At 36.7% G+C, this 19278-nt stretch overlaps 2 protein-coding genes across 4 annotated transcripts in view; one reads left to right on the forward strand and one right to left on the reverse strand.

The window, feature by feature from the left end:
* nbeal2 (neurobeachin-like 2) overlaps positions 1-7430 on the reverse strand; it is a 47447-nt gene extending 40017 nt beyond the window's left edge. For all 3 annotated transcript variants that reach the window (XM_028469975.1, XM_028469973.1, XM_028469972.1), the window contains exon 1: positions 6862-7430. In XM_028469975.1, coding sequence (XP_028325776.1) covers positions 6862-6936 — 75 coding nt within the window. In that variant the 5' untranslated portion in view covers positions 6937-7430. The remainder of the gene's footprint in view (positions 1-6861) is intronic.
* Positions 7431-9355: 1925 nt separating this feature from the next.
* ccdc12 (coiled-coil domain containing 12) lies at positions 9356-19107 on the forward strand. The gene is made up of 7 exons (XM_028470931.1): positions 9356-9610; positions 13862-13935; positions 16431-16510; positions 16592-16653; positions 16727-16761; positions 16862-16938; positions 18450-19107. Exons 1-7 carry the CDS (start codon positions 9524-9526, stop codon positions 18527-18529), a joined length of 495 nt encoding a protein of 164 aa, XP_028326732.1. The 5' UTR covers positions 9356-9523; the 3' UTR covers positions 18530-19107.
* The last annotated feature ends 171 nt before the right edge of the window (positions 19108-19278 follow it).

The following is a 19278-nucleotide window of genomic DNA, read 5'->3' on the forward strand; positions in this document are numbered from 1 at the left end:
TGTGTGTCTAAGAGAACCAGGGGCATAATATGAAGCAAACGGGTCAGAAAGCCAGCCAATGACAGTTGGTAAACGGTTTGTTTTGAAAGCACAATTGTGGTTTTTACTTGGGCTTAAGGTGAGAGCGCCACCAATCACTGACCACAACCAGAGGTGAAGCAGAGGTGAAAGGAGTTAGCGAGAAGTATATCCTCATATCCTGACCTTAACATGCTTTATCGTGTCACTTTTAGGAGTTTAGGTTCAGACAGATTAGGAACACATTTTGGTCAAACAATAATTTCATGAAAACAAATGAGCTATCCACATGAATGAGCTTTGCTGCTGCAGTTTGCACAGCATTGGTTCAGGGAAGTGGATACATGCAAAATAACCTGCCCTGGAGGTGTCCAAACATGTGTCCTTGTGCACCTCTGAACTATACACACTACCCATGGCCCCAGTAGTCCCAAAAACACACTATAGCTCTATTCATGCGCTGAAAAGCCTCTTTAAAAAGTCTCAATTATTGCTCCGTCATTTACTAACTCCTCTAAAACATGACATTGCAAGTATACAAGTTGCCATCATAAAGCCTAAAACACCCTCGTGTAGATGACATTGTTTGGTGCTAGTTATGAATAGCGTTGCTGTTCTGCACTTGAACATCATCCTGTTAGGTTGCCTTTGTCAACAGGTCTCTCATGAAAATGAGATCTTGTCTCAAAGTATAAATAAAGATTATAAATAAATAAATAAATAATTTAAAAGCGGATTGGCTGAGGCAGGAAAGGGTGCAGGTTCTTTTGTCGAAATAATAAATATTGACTGATAAAATGAGCACCTTCTGTTTCATTTTAGTATTTTATTATATATGATCATGATTAATCTAAAATCTTTTCATCCAATTTCTCTAAATTACTGATTGACAATCATAAACTCAGATCAGACATATTTAGAAACTATGAAAAAACAACCAAATCACTATGTCTGAACCCTTGACACTAGAGATAGGGAATATTATTGGCCGATATTTGCCATAAAATGTAATATTTTCCATTGCTAAAGTCGAATAAGTATTCTTATTCTACATTGATGATGTTTATTTGTGGAACACATCCAGTGCAGCATCACATTAAAAACCGGCTTAACCTGTTACTTCCACTTAGAGAGAGAGATCATGTCACCTAAAATGAGGATGTGGGGGGGGGGTCTATTTAGTATTATTGTCCCGGGGTGGACACGGGTCCTTTCTGTGTGGAGTTTGCATGTTCTCCCTGTACTGTGTAGGTTTCCTCCGAGTACTCCGGCTTCCTCTCACAATCCAAAAACATGACTGTAAAGTTGATTGGAGTCTCTAAATGGCCTGTAGGAGTGAATGTGAGTGTGAGTGGTTGTCTGTGTATGTGTTGCCCTGTGATGGACTGGCACCCTGTCCAGGGTGTAACCCCTCCCTAGCGCATAGTGTGAGCCAGAGACAGGCAACGGCGGAGTGGGTAGGGCTGGGCAAAAAATTAATTTCATCGATTAATTGAATTTGTAGATAAAAACAATTTTTATTTTTCAAATTGGAGTTTAAAAAATAACAATAATAATATTTTTTTATTTATTTATTTTTTCCGGACTTTTCCGCATTCCTATGTGCGCCAGCCTCCTCTTTGTTTACATTTGTTTACCCTTTGAGTATTCTCTATGTGTGCCGCAGGCATGTTACATTTTTTACTCGCACTAAGCTGAGATGAGATGCTAAGGGAAGAGTTTATTATTATTTTTAATAGTAATAATATATGTTATAAAATATGTAGTTATCTGATTTCTTAACGAGAAAATTTAAACTACTGTGAAGTTGCTGTTGCACTTTTGCTTAAACCTGGATTAAAGCTTGAAATTGTTGAATGACAGAGTCTCATTTACTTTTTATTTTGGGATTGTTCTATGCATTTTAACTCTTGAGGACAATCACAGCAATAAAGTTGCACTTCTGACAATATATCTGATGTCTGCAGTCATTTTTAAGTGCAGTAAAAAAATGATCGAAAATTGAATCGTAACTCAAATTTTCCTTTAAAAAATCGGAGATTTTTTTTTAGGCAAAATCGCCCAGCCCTACCAGCGGGTCTGAAAATGGATGAATGGATGAAACACGCTTACACTTAAATGAGCACAACCCTGCTCTTACTGTACCTTCCACATTAGCAGTTCCTCTTCCTCTGGCATACACTAAAATTAATTGGTCAACATATTTTTGCTAATCACTAATAAAAGCCGGGCTTTCATGTACCAACCTCTAGGTCTCATGCTTTCTCAACTGTGCCGTTTATCTACGTCTTCTTTGTGAGGAGCCAAACAGCTGTGCTGCTCTCTGCTGATTGGCATTCTGCACCACTCAGCCTCCTCCACAAGAGAAAGAAAAGAGCACTTTGAGTCTCCTGGCTGACCTGTTGCTAAACAGGGGAGTATTCAAAGCTCAGGCTGTTAGGATGCCTAGAGAGCCACAGGTGTTTCTCTGGGTAGCGGTATACTGTATATCACACTGTGCATTCAAATATGAAGAAAAAATAGACAATGCATGATGTTAGTGACTCATCCCTCATCTTCACATGTTTTAATGAGCATGAATGAAGTGCTGAGTATTTGGCAGGATTTGATAATTATCTCCATTTTGTTGAAGATGATTTAAATATTAATCTATCCAACAATCTGACTCCATTTACTGAGTAATTGGTAAACAGACTCCGTTTTTTCTAAGACCACAATACAGATACACAAGCAAAAATAGACTCTTTATTATTCAAAAATAATAGGTGTCAATTTACTTCTTAAATGTTTCTGTAAATTCATCCATTCATCTTTTATACATGATAATGTGGTGGTTTGTAGGGCACTGTTTGGCAAATGCCCCCCCACTCACTTACACAATTTTTTTCAGAAGTACCTGAAAACCTTCATGATGTGCTCTGATCCAACAATCCAACTAAGCTCAGAACGTCGCAGTTCTGGATTTAAATGCAGACCAAGAGCTGAGAGGCATCACTGCTAAACTCCAGACTCTCACAAAAGACTTGCTTCATCAGGTCGAGTAAAGGGTTAAAAGGTGATATATTAACGTTAAATGTTTAGAATTGCGATCGGGCATATATGTACCAAGCAAATAATAAGATTACTTTTGGCTTTAATTCCCACAAAACACCAAAAAGGTCTGTTGAAAAAAAAGCTATGTCTAAATTTTAAGAAGGGAAACAAAGAATTTAGTTTATAAGACTAAGTGAAGTAATGCGAGCCAGTGAATATAGATCAGACTCTGCGGTGTGAGTTCATACCTGTCTGGGATAAACCTTTTATGATGACCTAAATATCATGTGCAGATATAAGCTAGGGAGGCCTGAAACTGTGCCAAAAAGTCTCCTCTCAGTAGTAAGAGGGTCCGACTCATAATGTACCTACAACACAGTTTGTTTAACACTCAGCTGTCACATTTACAACAGCAAATTCCTTAACTGAAGACATTCTACTTAGGAAATGCATTATAGTTTTAATGCCTTCACAGTTATCATCTGATGCACAACCTGGGAGTGAAATATTGGACGTGCACGGCTACATGAATCCATCCATATCAGAGCTCGTGGGTTCACGAAACCTTCAGCTATCCTGACATTGTTTGCCTGTTTGTTTTTCACTTGCTTTGAAAACATCTTTGTCTTAGGGGCAGCTTTAGTACACAGTACTTGTTCTGTACACCACAATGGCTTTTCAAGCATTTCAAATAAGACCCTGATGCAAAAACTCTTGAAGGGGCGTGTGATTTCTTGCACAATCGAAGGAAGCACACGTTCTTTATCAAATGACAAGTACGAGCAAGTTGTTCTCTCTTGTGTTAAGAGCTATGATGCAGCCTGTGCTACACATGTTGGAATTTAATACAGCTTCGTGTATTTGTAAATGGAATGTGTACAATCTTTTACGACCTCATTTGAAAGTGTGCTTTGGTGCCTAAAGGGAGCTATTGATGGAGCATTGGAAAGCAGTGCTGCCTAAGGACCAAAAGGTTGTGGGTGGATGCATATTAATCACATTCCTGGAGGTATTTCTGTAGTAATGTGCACAACCTCCGATGTGATGGAGGAATGGTGAATCAACACTGATTACAGTTGTTTCGTTAATGTTCATTCTTATTTTCATTCTTGTATAGAAAAATTGAGGTTATCTGGTAATTACAGAGATTTAGTTCAGAGGTGGCCAAGTCCAGTCCTGGAGAGACACTGTTCTACATGATTTAGATGCCACCACATCTAAGTGTAAAGGGAAGCTCATTACCAGGCTTTCTGTAGAGCTGCATGATAACACCGTCAGGTGTATTAGAGCAGGAAAATATCTAAAACATGACAGACTTAGGCCCCCAACTTTAACCTTTATCCAGAGCTCTTATGAAATTGGTGTTGTGTTTGCTTAACACCCCAACGTGAGTAAAGCAAAAATAAATAAAAAATATTTGATCTGTATGGTTTATCTTATGAAGCCTAGGGATCATTTATAGCATCCCAATGTATCACGTAGGAAGTAGTGGCTCCAGGAAAAACATGGATATGAGTAATCAGAAGTTGTTTTCGTACAAACACTTCAACTGAAGTCATCCAAGGCTATCAGACCTAAAGTAAGACCTGGGTGTCATTAATCTGAAGGTTTAGAGAATTAATCAAAAGCTTGATAAAAACAACAGATTCTACTTGTACTTGTGATAGAGTTCTCCTCAGTGACTCGTAAATCAGGGTTTGCGATGGGTTGAGAGCTATTGTTGCTATTTTAAGACATGCTACTGTTGCTACTAACTTGACTAACTGGCACATAACAAAAGCAATTTACCACAATGACTATAGGAGGCGTTTAAAAGGAGAGGCAGGTAATTGTTCTCTCAAGTGGCTGAACTGACATTACACAGCTGAGCTTCTGCGTCTGAGTCACATAAGGAAATGACATTTTGCTTCAGCCAAACCATTTAAATGTTTCCCTCACTACCTGGTCCTCACTCACCTACACATACACACTCCTGTGGACCTTGAGTGTGACAGCACTCGCATTCTTACATTCTCGGCTGTTTGTTGCATAAGCTGAAGTGTGCAGTTGTCCAAGAAAGTTAGATGACAAGTAACAAATTGAAATACACTAAAACCAGCAAAAAGCAGTGACTACCGTACTACCGTAGTTTTGATAAATGTTGCGAGAGACATACACAACCTTTATCAAAGCTTAAGTTGTGTGTGTTGCTTTTTTTTTCCTCCCCTTTTTTGGCAAACTTGTTTGGATTATGCTGCTGTATTTCAAACAGCAATAAATAACGCTTAACTTTGTGATAAATGCCGCAAGTTGTTGGCTTGACTTGATTACTGGCAAGTGAGCAGCCCTTTGGACCTGTTGGGAGGATAAAAAAATGATGCCTGCACAGTAAGAAGCGCATGCTAACTTGGAAAGAATTATCCATTTGTTTTCTATGTCCTCAGGCATCGAAACAGATGAATGTGCAATGACTTTGCTTCATGGACAAACTGTCATGAATTCAAAAGATGAAAATAAAAACAACGCGTTAGATTCATGTATCGCTGGTGCGTTTTCAAAACAGAAAGCTGTAGAACTGCCTGGAAAGAGAACTTCACTCACACATGGCTCTGAGGCATAAACACATGCACCAGGTGATGAGTGGCAAGGTGATCTCTAACAAAAAGAGTCGAACAGAAACCAAAACCTTTAATAATTTATGATCAAATGAGGAACCACAACAGGAAGCAGTCCCAGCAGTACCTATAGATAGATACATGAGCATAGACTACCTATTAAAAATGGATTAGTGTGTGTCCATTGGGGAGGGAATCTTTAAGCACCTCAAGATTCGATTTGATTATGATTACAGGAACTGCAATTCAATTATACATCGATTATTGACCTCTTTTACCTTTTGTCAAGCCAGCAGAGGCTATCTAAGTTAGAACTGCACAATAAAGTGCCAACGTAGCAGCATCCTTGCTTGTGACATTCACCATAATTTATAAAGAAACATTAAGTATAACGGGTTGTTCTGAATTATATATTATAACCAGTTTATTATGTCTAATAAACTGAATCTGCAGCTTAACCATAGTGCTTCTAAAATATCCATTAACATTCGTTTTACAGCATTTTGCGTAATTTACCATTTAAATAATTGATTATTTGAAATTTAAGCATATTATTGTAATCGATTATGTCAGACAGACAATGCACGATTAAACATTTTTTCCACCCTTTGTTTCCATATCATCAATTTACTTTTATTGTCCCATTACAGTAGGTCACCATATGGTATGTCTGCACTGGACAGCCTCAGCCACAAGGGAAACCAACCCAGTGAGCACATGCAAACACAAACACTGTCCATACAAAAGGTGTTTGGAGCTCAGTTTAAGAGGAAGCCTGGCTAAAGTACAATTTAACCAATAAAATGCAAACATAGTTTGCAGTGACTGCAGCACCAACACCAGGTGATAGTTTGATCTCTGACAAAGAAAACCAAAAGGAAGTCGACTCAGTTGGTTAAATACAGTTAAAATCATGTGTGTATTATGTATTTATACTGCATATCTTAACAGGTGAGTCATATTATAGTCACGTGAGAGGCTAAGAGACAAGGTAAATAAACCATGAGAGCATATGAAAGTAAAATTAAAAAAGATCACTTCCTCATATAAGCTGTTTATTACGTGTGTGTGTGTGTGTGTGTGTGTGTGTGTGTGTGTGTGTGTGTGTGTGTGTGTGTGTGTGTGTGTGTGTGTGTGTGTGTGTGTGTGTGTGTGTGTGTGTGTAAAGGCCTTGTTGTGAAGTTCAGAGGCAGTAACAGGTGTCTGCTCTTCCTACCTTGGTGTAGTACAACATCCACAGCTCATACAGCCTCTCCTTCGATGAAATCCCGCCGCTCTTGTGGTTACTCATGATCTGCCTTGTTTTGTTTTTTTTTTATTATTATTATTCCCACACGCAGAAAAACAAATGAGCAGTCAACATGGTCACAGAGCCCGGACTGTCAGAAGTTGGTCCCCGTGGACAAGCAGACGTGACGCGCTGCTCGAAACCATTTCTGCGCAATAATAAAACGGATTAAAAAAAAAGAAGTTCTCCAGGTAAGGTAAAGGTAAAGGTAAAGGTAAAGGTGCCAAGGATCCAGATGTGAAGGCTCGGATGTGATCACGCTGCGATCACCGGCGAAACTGCGAAAGGAGGAACCAAAGTGCGTGGAAGTGCATGCCTAGAGAAACACCCATGTCCGCATTTAGAGAGAGAGCCTGTTGCTGTGGGAGTTCTTCCCACGGAAGCGACACATGCGTGTGTCTGTAGGGCTGCACTATGAGCGATGAGCAGCGGGGAAATACTACACATTACATACTGGAGTAGGAAGCGATCAGCAGGATAAGAACACAGTAATGTTGGCTGTAGGTTATAAGCTCACAGGTACGCCGATGCTCTTAAAGACACACACACACAATAATAAAAACGCGCCCCAGTTAAAGACCCGTACTTTTTTTTTTTTTTTCTGCATCACACATTTTTATAAGACAGAAAATTATGAAACATGACATTAAAAACGTTTAACATATTACACAAGAAGCAGATGTGAAAGCACAATGGTGATGGGATGTAACCCCAGTTCTCCATAGGTTATTAGATTCATCTTTTTATCTGCTTATTTCAGAATAGATCGCCTGTGGATTTACAGATAATAATGACACTCATGTAACACAACTTCTTACAGCTCATCCCAGGGGATCTGAGGTGTTTTCAGGCAATTTTAGAGACATAATCTCTCCAGCTAGACCTCAAGCGACCCCGAGAGAAAATAGAGGGCTGATTTTGTTTTTATTGCATTACAATGCAAGCACAGTGTATATTGCACGCGAGCAAAAATAAATTGCTGAGAGCAACACTTAACACTGATATCATTCACTCGATAATGAACTTCAGACTGTAATAAACAGTTACTCCTGATAAACATTAAAAGATTAATCCATTTACTGCAGTCTAACGGTAAACAACAGCTCAGATTTGACTAAACAATAGTCTGCAATAATCAAAGATAAACTTACATTGAACAGTAAATTCATAAGGTACATCTGGCTATAATAGAACCAAAAACATAGTAGCTTTCTTATTATTGGTATGTATAAAGTATTTTCCCTTCGTCTCTCTCTCTCTTACCATCACCTGGTGCCCTTAATGCTATTACTGCTTAATAAAGCATAATTATTAAAGGATCTATCTATCTATCTATCTATCTATCTATCTATCTATCTATCTATCTATCTATCTATCTATCTATCTATCTATCTATCTATCAACCCAATATGCCAATGAAAAAAACACAAATCATTGTGTAAGTATCGACTATTTTAGTTTTAGATATCCCAGCCCCTCCAAAAACACACATTTAATGACACTCCACAGTATTTGCTGGGCTAACAGTTGTCACATCCACATGTAACATGATGACAGTCTTTATTAATTTCATTTTTTTTTTTTAAATAAACTCTCAATTTTACAAAATCCTGCAATTTTGCTCAAATGATTTCACAACATTTCCCCCAAATTGAATAAAAAATGTTTACAAAATCAGGAAAAACTTAAAGTGAAGCTCCTGCAGGGACTGACATCTGTCACGTATCGCTTGGATATTAATTTGTCAGTGCTTTATGTATCATTTATATGTGGAGTTGCTAACTGGGGCACATTGATGTTGAAATTAATTGGTTTCCCTTCTGCAATCTGCACCCCTTGAGATCAAACTGGTCCATATTTAGCTAATGAACTAAAATGAGTTTGACATTCTAAGCTAATAAGCACTCCTTAGTCCTCCTCACCACTCTCATGATGTTTGCTGCCAATTAAACAAAGTGCAGCAGCTGAACATGAGGATGTTGAACAATGTACAGCTCGAGGAAGCTCCATTACCATGGTAATGTCCTACATTCCTTCACAGGATCAGACGCTATGGCTATCATCATCATCATCATCATCATCATCATCATCATCATCATCAGGAGGGTCAGTGCTGGGCAGTGTCCGAATAGTCCCTCCTATCTCCTTTCCTATCCACTTCTCCATAACTCTGTAGATGACGTCACGGGGTTAAGGAAAAGTGTTAAAGGTGATCACGTTTGTTTTGAGGATCAAGACGCACTTCCACTCGGTGACGTAATAATCCGACGGATTCAAACGCTTTTTTTCATCATGGCCACTACTTAAACACTTCCAAAAAAAAAAAAAAAACCCCAACAAAACAAACTTAAACACTTCCGGGGGTTAAATAACAGTTGGTGGGCGGTAATGATCCTTGCCTTGGTTGCCAACCGCGGTAAAACTACACGGAAGAAGAAGAAGAAGAAGAAGGATAAATAACAGTGGATAGGAAAGGAGATAGGAGACCTGCATTAGTGCGGCAATCGATGTGCTCGACAGACGTCTTCACATCCTGAGTCAGGACCGTTAATAAACTTCAGATAGAGTCGAACGGCGTGTCCACATAAACATGGAGCCGAAAGTCAGCTCGTCGCTTCAGGAGCAGGCTCTAAAGAGGAAAGAGAGGCTTAAAGCGCTCAGGGATAAAAAGACACATGTAAGCATTTTAAAAAAAAAACTCAATTTCTGAAAGCCGGGATAAAACGTGCAATCCATGTTCTTTTAGTTTTACAGGTAGCCGACTTAGCTTGAAGCTAGCATTAGCATCATTCCTAAATCAAGTCATCTTAACTTTGAGTCGTTTTATTCACTGGATTTTTGGCACAAATCCTTGTATATTGAATCATAGTCAGACACTATCCCTATTCTAACAATTGTGGAATTTTGGTGGTGGTCCGGCAAATATAGACACTACTATTTATTCAGTGACGCTATAGTACAAGCACGGGCTAATTTACATCTGCTGTCCCTGGACAGGCTGATGGTACCATTAAAAACATACAATATATTATATTCAGAAGCACACACATTACTACTACCAACAGAAAATGTAATAAACATTAAACTTTTTAGCCTATATTAACAACATACAATCTACATGTTATTAATATAGGCTACAAAGTTATTTTATCAAAGTGTTTTGAATGGGAATCAAATAAGCACAAAGAAAAAGGTTTTATACTTTCTAATAAATAGTGCAATTAACTGCGTAAGAGTTTTTAATAGGAATCAAATGAACAACAGCAAAAAAAAAAAAAAAAAAAAAAATCTAATATGATTTTTTTATATTTATTTCTGCCAGCAGAAGATGGATCATGGATTAATGGATATTTATTTTTTTCAAATAAAAAGTGTAATTAACGATATGGAGTCACTATTATCAAAGTGTCTTGAATACAAATATAAAACAAAACATTAAATGTAAATTGAACTTTATTCTGTTAAATATTGTTTTTTTCATATATAATATATTTTTGTACTGTGAGCAACAGCTGTCAGACAGTCCATCAAACACAATCTTGGCTCTGATTGGTTCTTTTTGCTCGGTCGAGATGCATTCTGCCAAAGGCTGCAGGAGTCTGTTTTTTTTTTTTTACACAAACTACTAGTTTCATGCAAGGCTGTCCTTATAAAGCTGTCCATAGTGACAGCTTTATAAGAGTTACGGACTGCACCTTTAAGGGAAGATTGATACAAAATAATGCTTCACCAAAATATTGTAAATGATGTTTGTGCAAATTAACTTTAAATCATTAAAAACAAAATGAATGCAGGAAATATTCATTTCAGTGCTAGTATTATTAACTTCTCTGTAAACATGGACACTTTAAATGACTTTTAAATGTTATAAAAGTCCCTTACATAAGCTGACTGTTATACTGAACACAGCCATTGTATAATAAAACATTCTGACCAAAGTAGTTTTTCAGACCTTATTTGACTAACATTTGAAATATTGTATTTAATCCTGAGATATAATTTTGATATGGATTTTAAAAGAGAGTGTAGTCTCACAACACACCCAGATATTTAAATTAAATTGAACAATTATTATTCCGGCATTATCTTCTTATTTAACTCAAATTAAACATAAAATTATGTTGCTTTCAAGGAAATAAAAATGATAAATATAAGAAATAATGTTATAGTAAACATTTGTATTATTAATACTAATATATTAAGATTATATTGTTAAAGAAAAATAATAGTTGAAATTAGAAAAAAATATGAAGAAATAAAAATCAGTAATATAAATAAATAAATACAAAACAAATAATTAACCTGCCTGTGTTATATATACGTTTTATGACATTTACCACAAAAGGAGCTTCTTTGAATATGTCTGCTTTAAACAGGCATTTAAATATTAAAAACAAGTCATAGCGCACATGTACCATTTTATTGACGGACTTATGAAATGACTGAGAATATTTTTTATTAAAATAAATTCCTAATTTTTCCACGTACCCCCTGCAATGTGCTCAGGTACCCCTGGTTAGAGCATATTTGATAGTCGTGTAGTGTTTTTTTTTGAAAACCCCATTAATAATGCAAATAATAATTAAAGAATGAATACTGTCTTTGTTTTACCAAAAACTCCACAGGATTACTATTGCAACAATGCACCATTAAATGGGTAAACCTCACAGGTTTCCCTAACCTCTAAACTCTGTTTATATTCTCTATTACTGCGTTAAAAGTCCACTGCTCTTTGAATGTTGTGTCACAGCTCCCAGACAGTGTGAGCACTTATCTGACAAAATATGTTTTACTATAGTTATGACAAGGTTCATTGTTAAAATCACACCCAAGCAAGCATTTACCACTGCAGTAGCACAACACACGAATAATGATGAATATAGATTTATTTATTACTGTTAATGACAGAAATGTTTGTGAAAATTGTTGCCTAAAGTTTACAATTATCATTGTTACTTTGATATTTTTAATTTAGATTTTTACGGGGAAAAAACTAGCAGGATTGCATTTGTATCAAAAGATAAATAATTTAACAAAAAAAAAAACAATGATGAGGCTTTTTTTCCGTTCCGGTTTGTGTTAGTTTAATGTTGGACATTTGTACAAGTAAACAATTTTATTGACCAATGATAGAATATGTGGTGTGGATTTTATTTCTTTATTTGTGTGAATTCAAAGTATTTACAGTTTTTAATGGTACTTTTTTGTGTTTGTGCAACCTGCAACAGTCTTTCAGTTGTGGATTTTATTCCTTCTTGCAATAGCAAAGTTATTTCACTGTGTAAGCCTGTTTTGGTATTTAAATGTCAATGTTGTCAGTGTTTTACATACGGAGCGATAAACAGAAGCATGCTAGCTTTACCACCAATGCTTGATAAACGACTGTTGACATTCCTGAAGAATGCAGATGTTTTCCTTTTGTTCCCGCACTTCAAGAAAAAGCCAACCCTCTGAATTGTTTCTAGCAGGTGGACGGGAAGCCTCTTCAGGAACGTGTCAATTGGGAGGGGATGAGTTTTCTTTGTCATGGCTTTTCACTGGGGACAACAAACTATTTTTAGTCATTTTTGTAATGCCACACATTGGGCAGGGTTAAAAAGTTTGGGCTGCTTTTCACATCATTTTGTAGGTTTTTAGAAAAAAATGAAAAATATACACAAAATTGTGCACATTATTTGGCAATTTAATTTTAATTTACACTTTTAAATCAGCTGTTGTGTCCTTGGACTTGTTCATTCTCTTATTTTGAAATGGAGGGACTATCCAACTTGGCATCATCAATCACTGTGAGATAGTATTTATTTTATCATTATTTTCTTCATTATTATGATTATTATTACAAGCTACAAACTTAAAGCCTTTTTGTGTTTATTTAGTGTATTATTATAATTTATTTATTTTTAACTCATGTTGTATGATTACTGTTTAAACATTTGTTTTAAGGAGGTTGAGATCTGGCCTGGTTTTTATTGAAATGAGCAGTTTTGTTCAGTTAGATCAGGCGACCATGCCTGTGTGCTGAAAAGGAGGGAGAGACGAGAGAGTGAAGTACAAGTACGGTAGTCAGAAACGACAGGCAAAAGGCGAGGAAAGCGAGTGACAGAAAATAGATCAAAGTTTGGAAACATTTTGAATTATCTTGTGATGGAGAGAACAGAGTGTAGACTGAGCCATCGAAAGATTTCATATCACTCAGACTCTACAAACGACCTGCGTAGACATAACAATAGTTCATCCATCACTGACACTAACTCCTTTAGCCTGATTTTGATTACATTGCAAATAATTAATTTTTAAAGATAATTTAGTAATAATCAATGGAAGCTACTAAAATCTGAGGAGCCACATTGGAGCTTTTATTAGTGTGCTTTTTACTGTCTATTTTCACTTTCTGCAAAATATGACAGAAGCTCCATTAAGCATTACTTGGTGTTTCCACCTAAAACGATGATCTCACTCTGACGAATAAAAACTGATACTAAATTATCTTTAGTCATTTAGCTTTTGATAAGCACGCTAACATCAGAGAGCTCCAGAAAGTAGTGCAAGCACGGGAAACCACTAAATCACAGGCTGAACCAACCCTGTTATCATATACAAAGTCTGACACAGTGACTAATGCTTACTTTATTTTTCCAGATAAATCTTTAGATGAATGAAATATTTTCTACACAACCTGCTCCAGATAACAGTATAACAAATGTACTATATGACATTTAAAATCTCACACATGACAGCACAATAAATAAAGTTAACAATGTATGTCATATTATTGCACATTATCAGAGCGATTCTTACTTGTACTATGTAATGCAGTGTGTGCTTTGATACTTACTGATTACCAAGCTCATATACTTTTTTTTTCTTTCAATGGAAAAGCTCATGAACTAATGATGGTGATTATATTCCCTTTGGTGGTGATTAACAGGGGCAGCAGCCTGATGAAGATGAGCCCGAGAACAAAAGAGCTGCACTGGAGCCAAGCAGTGAAGAGAAGCACAGGTTGGTCTTTGTTTATTATTATTATTATAAATTCATATCCTTGAATCTGCTTAGTTACGATTTTTTTTATCAAGTTACACAATTTAAAGAAAGGGTACTGATAAGGAAGTGCAACATGTGTGTTTCTCTGCCGTTGACATTAGCTTCAGAGCAGGATGTCAGAGGCTGTGTTCATACCGGATGAGTCGTCTGCTAATAGCTGCTCACATTCACGTGTGTTGGTAGGAGGGAGCAGCCATCTTTCCTGTCCTACAGGACCCATTTTCCATTGTTTATATTTAATGACTGTGTTGTGACGACACAGAGGGAGTGTCGCCATGTTTCCTCTGGTCCAACAGGACTGATCTCTCACAGAGAAGAATCGACTCGAGGGTTTGGAGCCAAATTTAGGCTTTAAAGTGTAAACAAACCTTTGAGTCTGTAATTTACAAAGTCAGTAACCACACACTCCGTTTCGCTGTGGGACTGAAGTGTTTTCTGTGTTTGGTTTTAAAACTTCTATAAAGGTGGTTAACCTAAGGTCATTTATTTCAATTTAAAAGTAAAGATAAGGAGAAATCCATAACACACAATACAAGTGATTATCACTATTGTATTTATGACCTTAAAAACTATAGGTTACTTTGGTAACACTGAGTAATATGAGTGAGATATGTCCCTGGCTGATGGACAGTTCTTTTCCAGCCAATCAGGGCTTGGCGGATTGAAAAAAGTGTTTCTGAGGGCTACAGGGAGTGTGTATCACATAGTGAGACATCTCACAAAATATTATGAAATAGAACACCTCTCTTTTTAAGTTTTATTGTAGCTTTATGTTGTTGGAAAGAGCTGACGATCAACAGAACTAAATGTACCCTGGTGGATCCAAATAAATATTAGTACCGGTGTCACGGTCTGAGTTTACCTCGTACTGAGATCGATTATGAGCATGCGCACTACTGGAAAATTAATTTTTGCCAGATCCGCGGTGAGTTTTGCTACTTGGGCTGAGATTGAAAATTCAATTTCAAAGCTAATGTTCAAAGCTGTTGTTGAATGGCTCCTTTTTTGGGGGAAAATCATTTTTAGAATGTTTTCTTCCTTTCACTAATTTCCCATGGCAAGCTCAGTATGGCAATCTGAGTGACAATGTCAGGCAACAACTTGAGTAAGTAATATTGTCTCATGCAGCGATACGAATAGGAATAGTTTATTCTCCATTATGATAAAACTCAGTACGAAAAGGAAGAATTTATTTTCCAAAAAACATAATATACATTGCAATAAATAACAGTTAACCTAATGTAACTTTACAATAATAAGCTGTTGTATTAATATACATCTGATCATGACAATCATGTTTTTCTTTTGTTTTTTTTTTATCATTGGTCGATTTTTTTATTGATGGTCGACTGATGTGATGATTTAAGCATTTTTAAAAATCTATACAGCAATCTCATGGCCTCTCATTAGGCAGGACATTATGCAACATCCCATAGTTTACTGTAATGGTCTGCTTCTGCTGGAGGTTTCTTCCTGTTTCAAGGAATAAGTTGGTTGAACTTTCTGATCATGTAAAGCACATTGAGTTTCCTTGTGTATGAAACGTGCTATACAAATAAATTAGCCTTGCCTGTAAATGGTAAATGGGCTTGATTTATATAGCGCTTTATCCCCACACTGAAGCAGTCTCAAAGCGCTTTACATATCAGCTCATTCACCCAATCATTCACACACCAGTGGGACAGGACTGCCATGCAAGGCGACCACTGGGAGCAACTTAGGGTTCAGTGTCTTGCCCAAGGACACTTCGACACATAGTCAGGTACTGGGATCGAACCCCCAACCTCTCGATCAGAAGACGACCCACTACCACCTGAGCCACGGTCGCCATGAGATGAGTTGTTTTTATACAAAACAAAATTTAAAAAAATGTAATTGAATTTTAAACGCAGTCAAACATTCATGGATCATCTTTGTTGGCTCTCTTTATTGTTAATTTTAATATTTATAAACTATATCCTAATGCTGGAAAAAGATGGATGGTCTGTCTGTCAGTTGCAAGGCGGTAATAAATGTCCCAGAAGCAAATCTGCTCGTGTTCCACAACCAATCAGCTGAGAGAAGCTGAGAAACCTCTTGTTCTGTGCATGGAGGGATAATAGTAGCTCTGCCCCTGGACCTCAGGGATAATCTGCAGGGATGTTGGCAAAGCTCGCTAGGAATTTCTTTGTGTGGGGATGTGATGAGAGACTGTGTAATTCAGCATCAAGGGAAGTATTCCTCAGCTGTTTGCTGCTCCGTACCCAGTAGCAGGTGGAACATGTTAATCAGACGTGCTCACAGAATAAAGAGAGACATTATACCCACCCTCCTTTAGGCATTAATCCTGCAGCTGTGGGAACCACAGATGGTCTTTGCTGAGCTTTACTATATATTTGGCTACAGCGCCACCTCCTGGAGTGTAAGAAAACATGAAAAGCAGCAATACTCCCACTCTTCCTTCCTTATTTCAGAGAGCTGAAACTGAGGAGTTACACTCCAGAGGATGAAGATCTGAAGGAAAGGCAGGTGCCTAAAGCCAAGCCTATATCAGGTGCGTAAACCAATTCAATTCAGATTGTATTGGCAGTATATCGAGAATATTCCTCTCACACCTTTTTATGTTTTTTTTTAGTGGAAGATAAAGTGAAAGACCAGTTGGAGGCAGCTAATCCTGAGCCCATTATTAAAGAAGTGGTGAGTGTTTCCCAATGAGGCTCAATGACTAAGGTGTCCTTTCTTGTCTTATTCATCTTTGTCTCGTCTTTAGGATTTGGCCAATCTTGCCCCAAGAAAGCCAGACTGGTAAGATCTTTATTAGTCATAAAATGTGAAATATAATTTAAATTTAGTACCACAGTTACTAAATCTTTTTGATTTTTAATACTGTACATTTTCATTCTAGGGATCTAAAGCGTGACGTTGCAAAAAAGCTGGAAAAGCTGGAGAGGAGGACGCAGAGAGCCATTGCTGAACTTATCAGTCAGTATTTTTCTTGTTTTTATGATGTCACTAATTGAAAACACTCCTCCTTCTGGTGCTTTTGTTGTGCTTAAGTGCATGTTTTTTAAAAATATATATGATTAACAGTTTGCTTTATTATGTAATAAGGGTGTAATAAAAATGGATTTGCCGATATTTCACGATATTCCAACGCACAGATATTGTATCGATCCAAAAAAGGTCCAAATAGATTTTAATGAAAAAAACATTTAATTGCGCTAACATATGCATAGCATGTAAACGCCTGGTAATTTAAGGACCTAACAGAATCAGAATCTGTTGTAGAAGCAAAAGTTAAAAATGTAATTTGACAGTTTGATAAACATACCACTTGTTTTTGATATTGATACTTAAATTACAGTTAGTTACCATTAGGGATGTAACGATTAATCGTAAGGCAGTTAAAAATCGATTCATAGGTATCACGGTTGATATCGATTTTCTGAAAATTGAATCACCAGCAGAGGGCGCTATCCACAAGTGTAGGTGGCGGGCGGAGTCTGCTAATACTTTCTTTCTGGCTGCCTTCTACTCTTAAATATGTTAATAAATGATTCATTACCCCTTTAGCACCGAAAGAATATCTGTAATATTACTTGAATATCTGTAAAAGTCACGTTTTTCTATTAGCTCTGTCTGCTAGCATAGCTTCTCTTCTTCACTGCAAGATATCTGCATGCCAATCGACCACTGTGTTACCAGCGCCCTCTGCTGGTCCAAACAAATATGACGTAAATCAGTGTACTCACGGTTTTTTTTTTTTTTTTTTTTTTAAAGTCCAATTGTTAAGGCACAAAATACATTTTCAGTTGCACTTTTAAAAGAAAAATAACTATTATGCAGTTTTGCATTGTTTATTATTGAACCAGAATTTAAATTAATAGGCTTCATTTTCATTTGTATTGTTCCTTTATTTATTTCATTCAAGATTTATTTTTAGTTAAATTGCATTGTTTTGAATAGTTTATCAAGGGATTCTTTTGACAATGAAAAATAAAAGGAAAATAATACAGTATTTTCTTGTTTTTTTCCCCCAAAAAAAAATTTGTCTACAGTCCTATTTTGTAAAATAAATCGTGAGAGAATCGTATCGTGAACCCAGTATCGCGAATCGAATCGTATCGTATCGGGAGTTGAGTGAATCGTTACATCCCTAGTTACCATTTACTTGTTCTTGCAAGAAAGAAATGCAATAAATTATATTTCATGCCATTTTGTACTTGGAAAGGTGAAATTTGTAATTACTGATATTGCAATGTAAATTGTATTGTTTAATTAATATCTGTATATATTGTATCGTGACATGCAAATCATGAATCATATAGTCAGATTCAAGGAAATGCACACCCCTAATATGTAATCAAGACTAAATAGCTGGCATGGAAAAATGCACAAAGAAGGCTGTATCTACTGTTTATTTTTACTCTTTGAGCTTGAATATAAGGTTATTTCCGTCTTATTAACGATGCAATGGGTGTGTTTCTGTGCAGGGGATCGTCTGCGGGGCAGTGAGGAGGAGTTGGCTGCAGCAGTGGGAGCAGTGGGAGCCGAGGAGGGGGACTCGGACTGAATTTGACAAGACTAAACAGTCACAGCCTTAGCTTACTGCAACTGCACCGTCACATCTGTGTTGTGTATACACACACACAGACATGGTTCGTTTGATCCTGCAGACTTACATTTCTGTCAGTGACTGAGTGGCAACTTAGATCTGTAGCCCTTTAAATCTGAACATTTAGGTTTTTAGCTTTCATTACATTAAATCATAAAGCTTTTGTTAGTGTAAAAAGTAAAATTTTACATTTGATACTTCAATGTTTTTTTCAATAACATGGAAGACACATGACTAATAAAGCAGCAGAGAGGCTTTGTGTAATACCTGACATCTAAAACCTCAAGCAAATTATTCAAACCAATGCATAAAGTTTTATAAAGTACTCTCTTCTTGTTTTACTTTTTTGTTTTTAAATTGCAGGGGTGTCTAGTTAAAACACACTGCGCTGCACCCCTGCAGGACTCATGCTTCAGGGTTAATTTAAGATTTACACACAAACCTGTTTATAAACAGTAACAATGTGTTAATGCTTTCTGTAAAATGCAAACATGTTGTATTTTGTATTGTTTAAATTAAAATGGTATTTTCTGAAAGTCTTGTTCTGTGTATTATGTTGGGTGCTGTGGTAAAATAGTGCTTCAGTTTCAAAATAAAAGCATGTGGAGAAAACAAAATAACACCTTAACATGGATGTGTCACAACCTGGGGATTGTTCACTATGATGTAGATTATCTCTGGCTGTACGAATACAAAACTCTGCACAT

This window comes from Gouania willdenowi, chromosome 16 (assembly GCF_900634775.1).
Source record: "Gouania willdenowi chromosome 16, fGouWil2.1, whole genome shotgun sequence".
NCBI classification, from domain to species: domain Eukaryota; kingdom Metazoa; phylum Chordata; class Actinopteri; order Blenniiformes; family Gobiesocidae; genus Gouania; species Gouania willdenowi.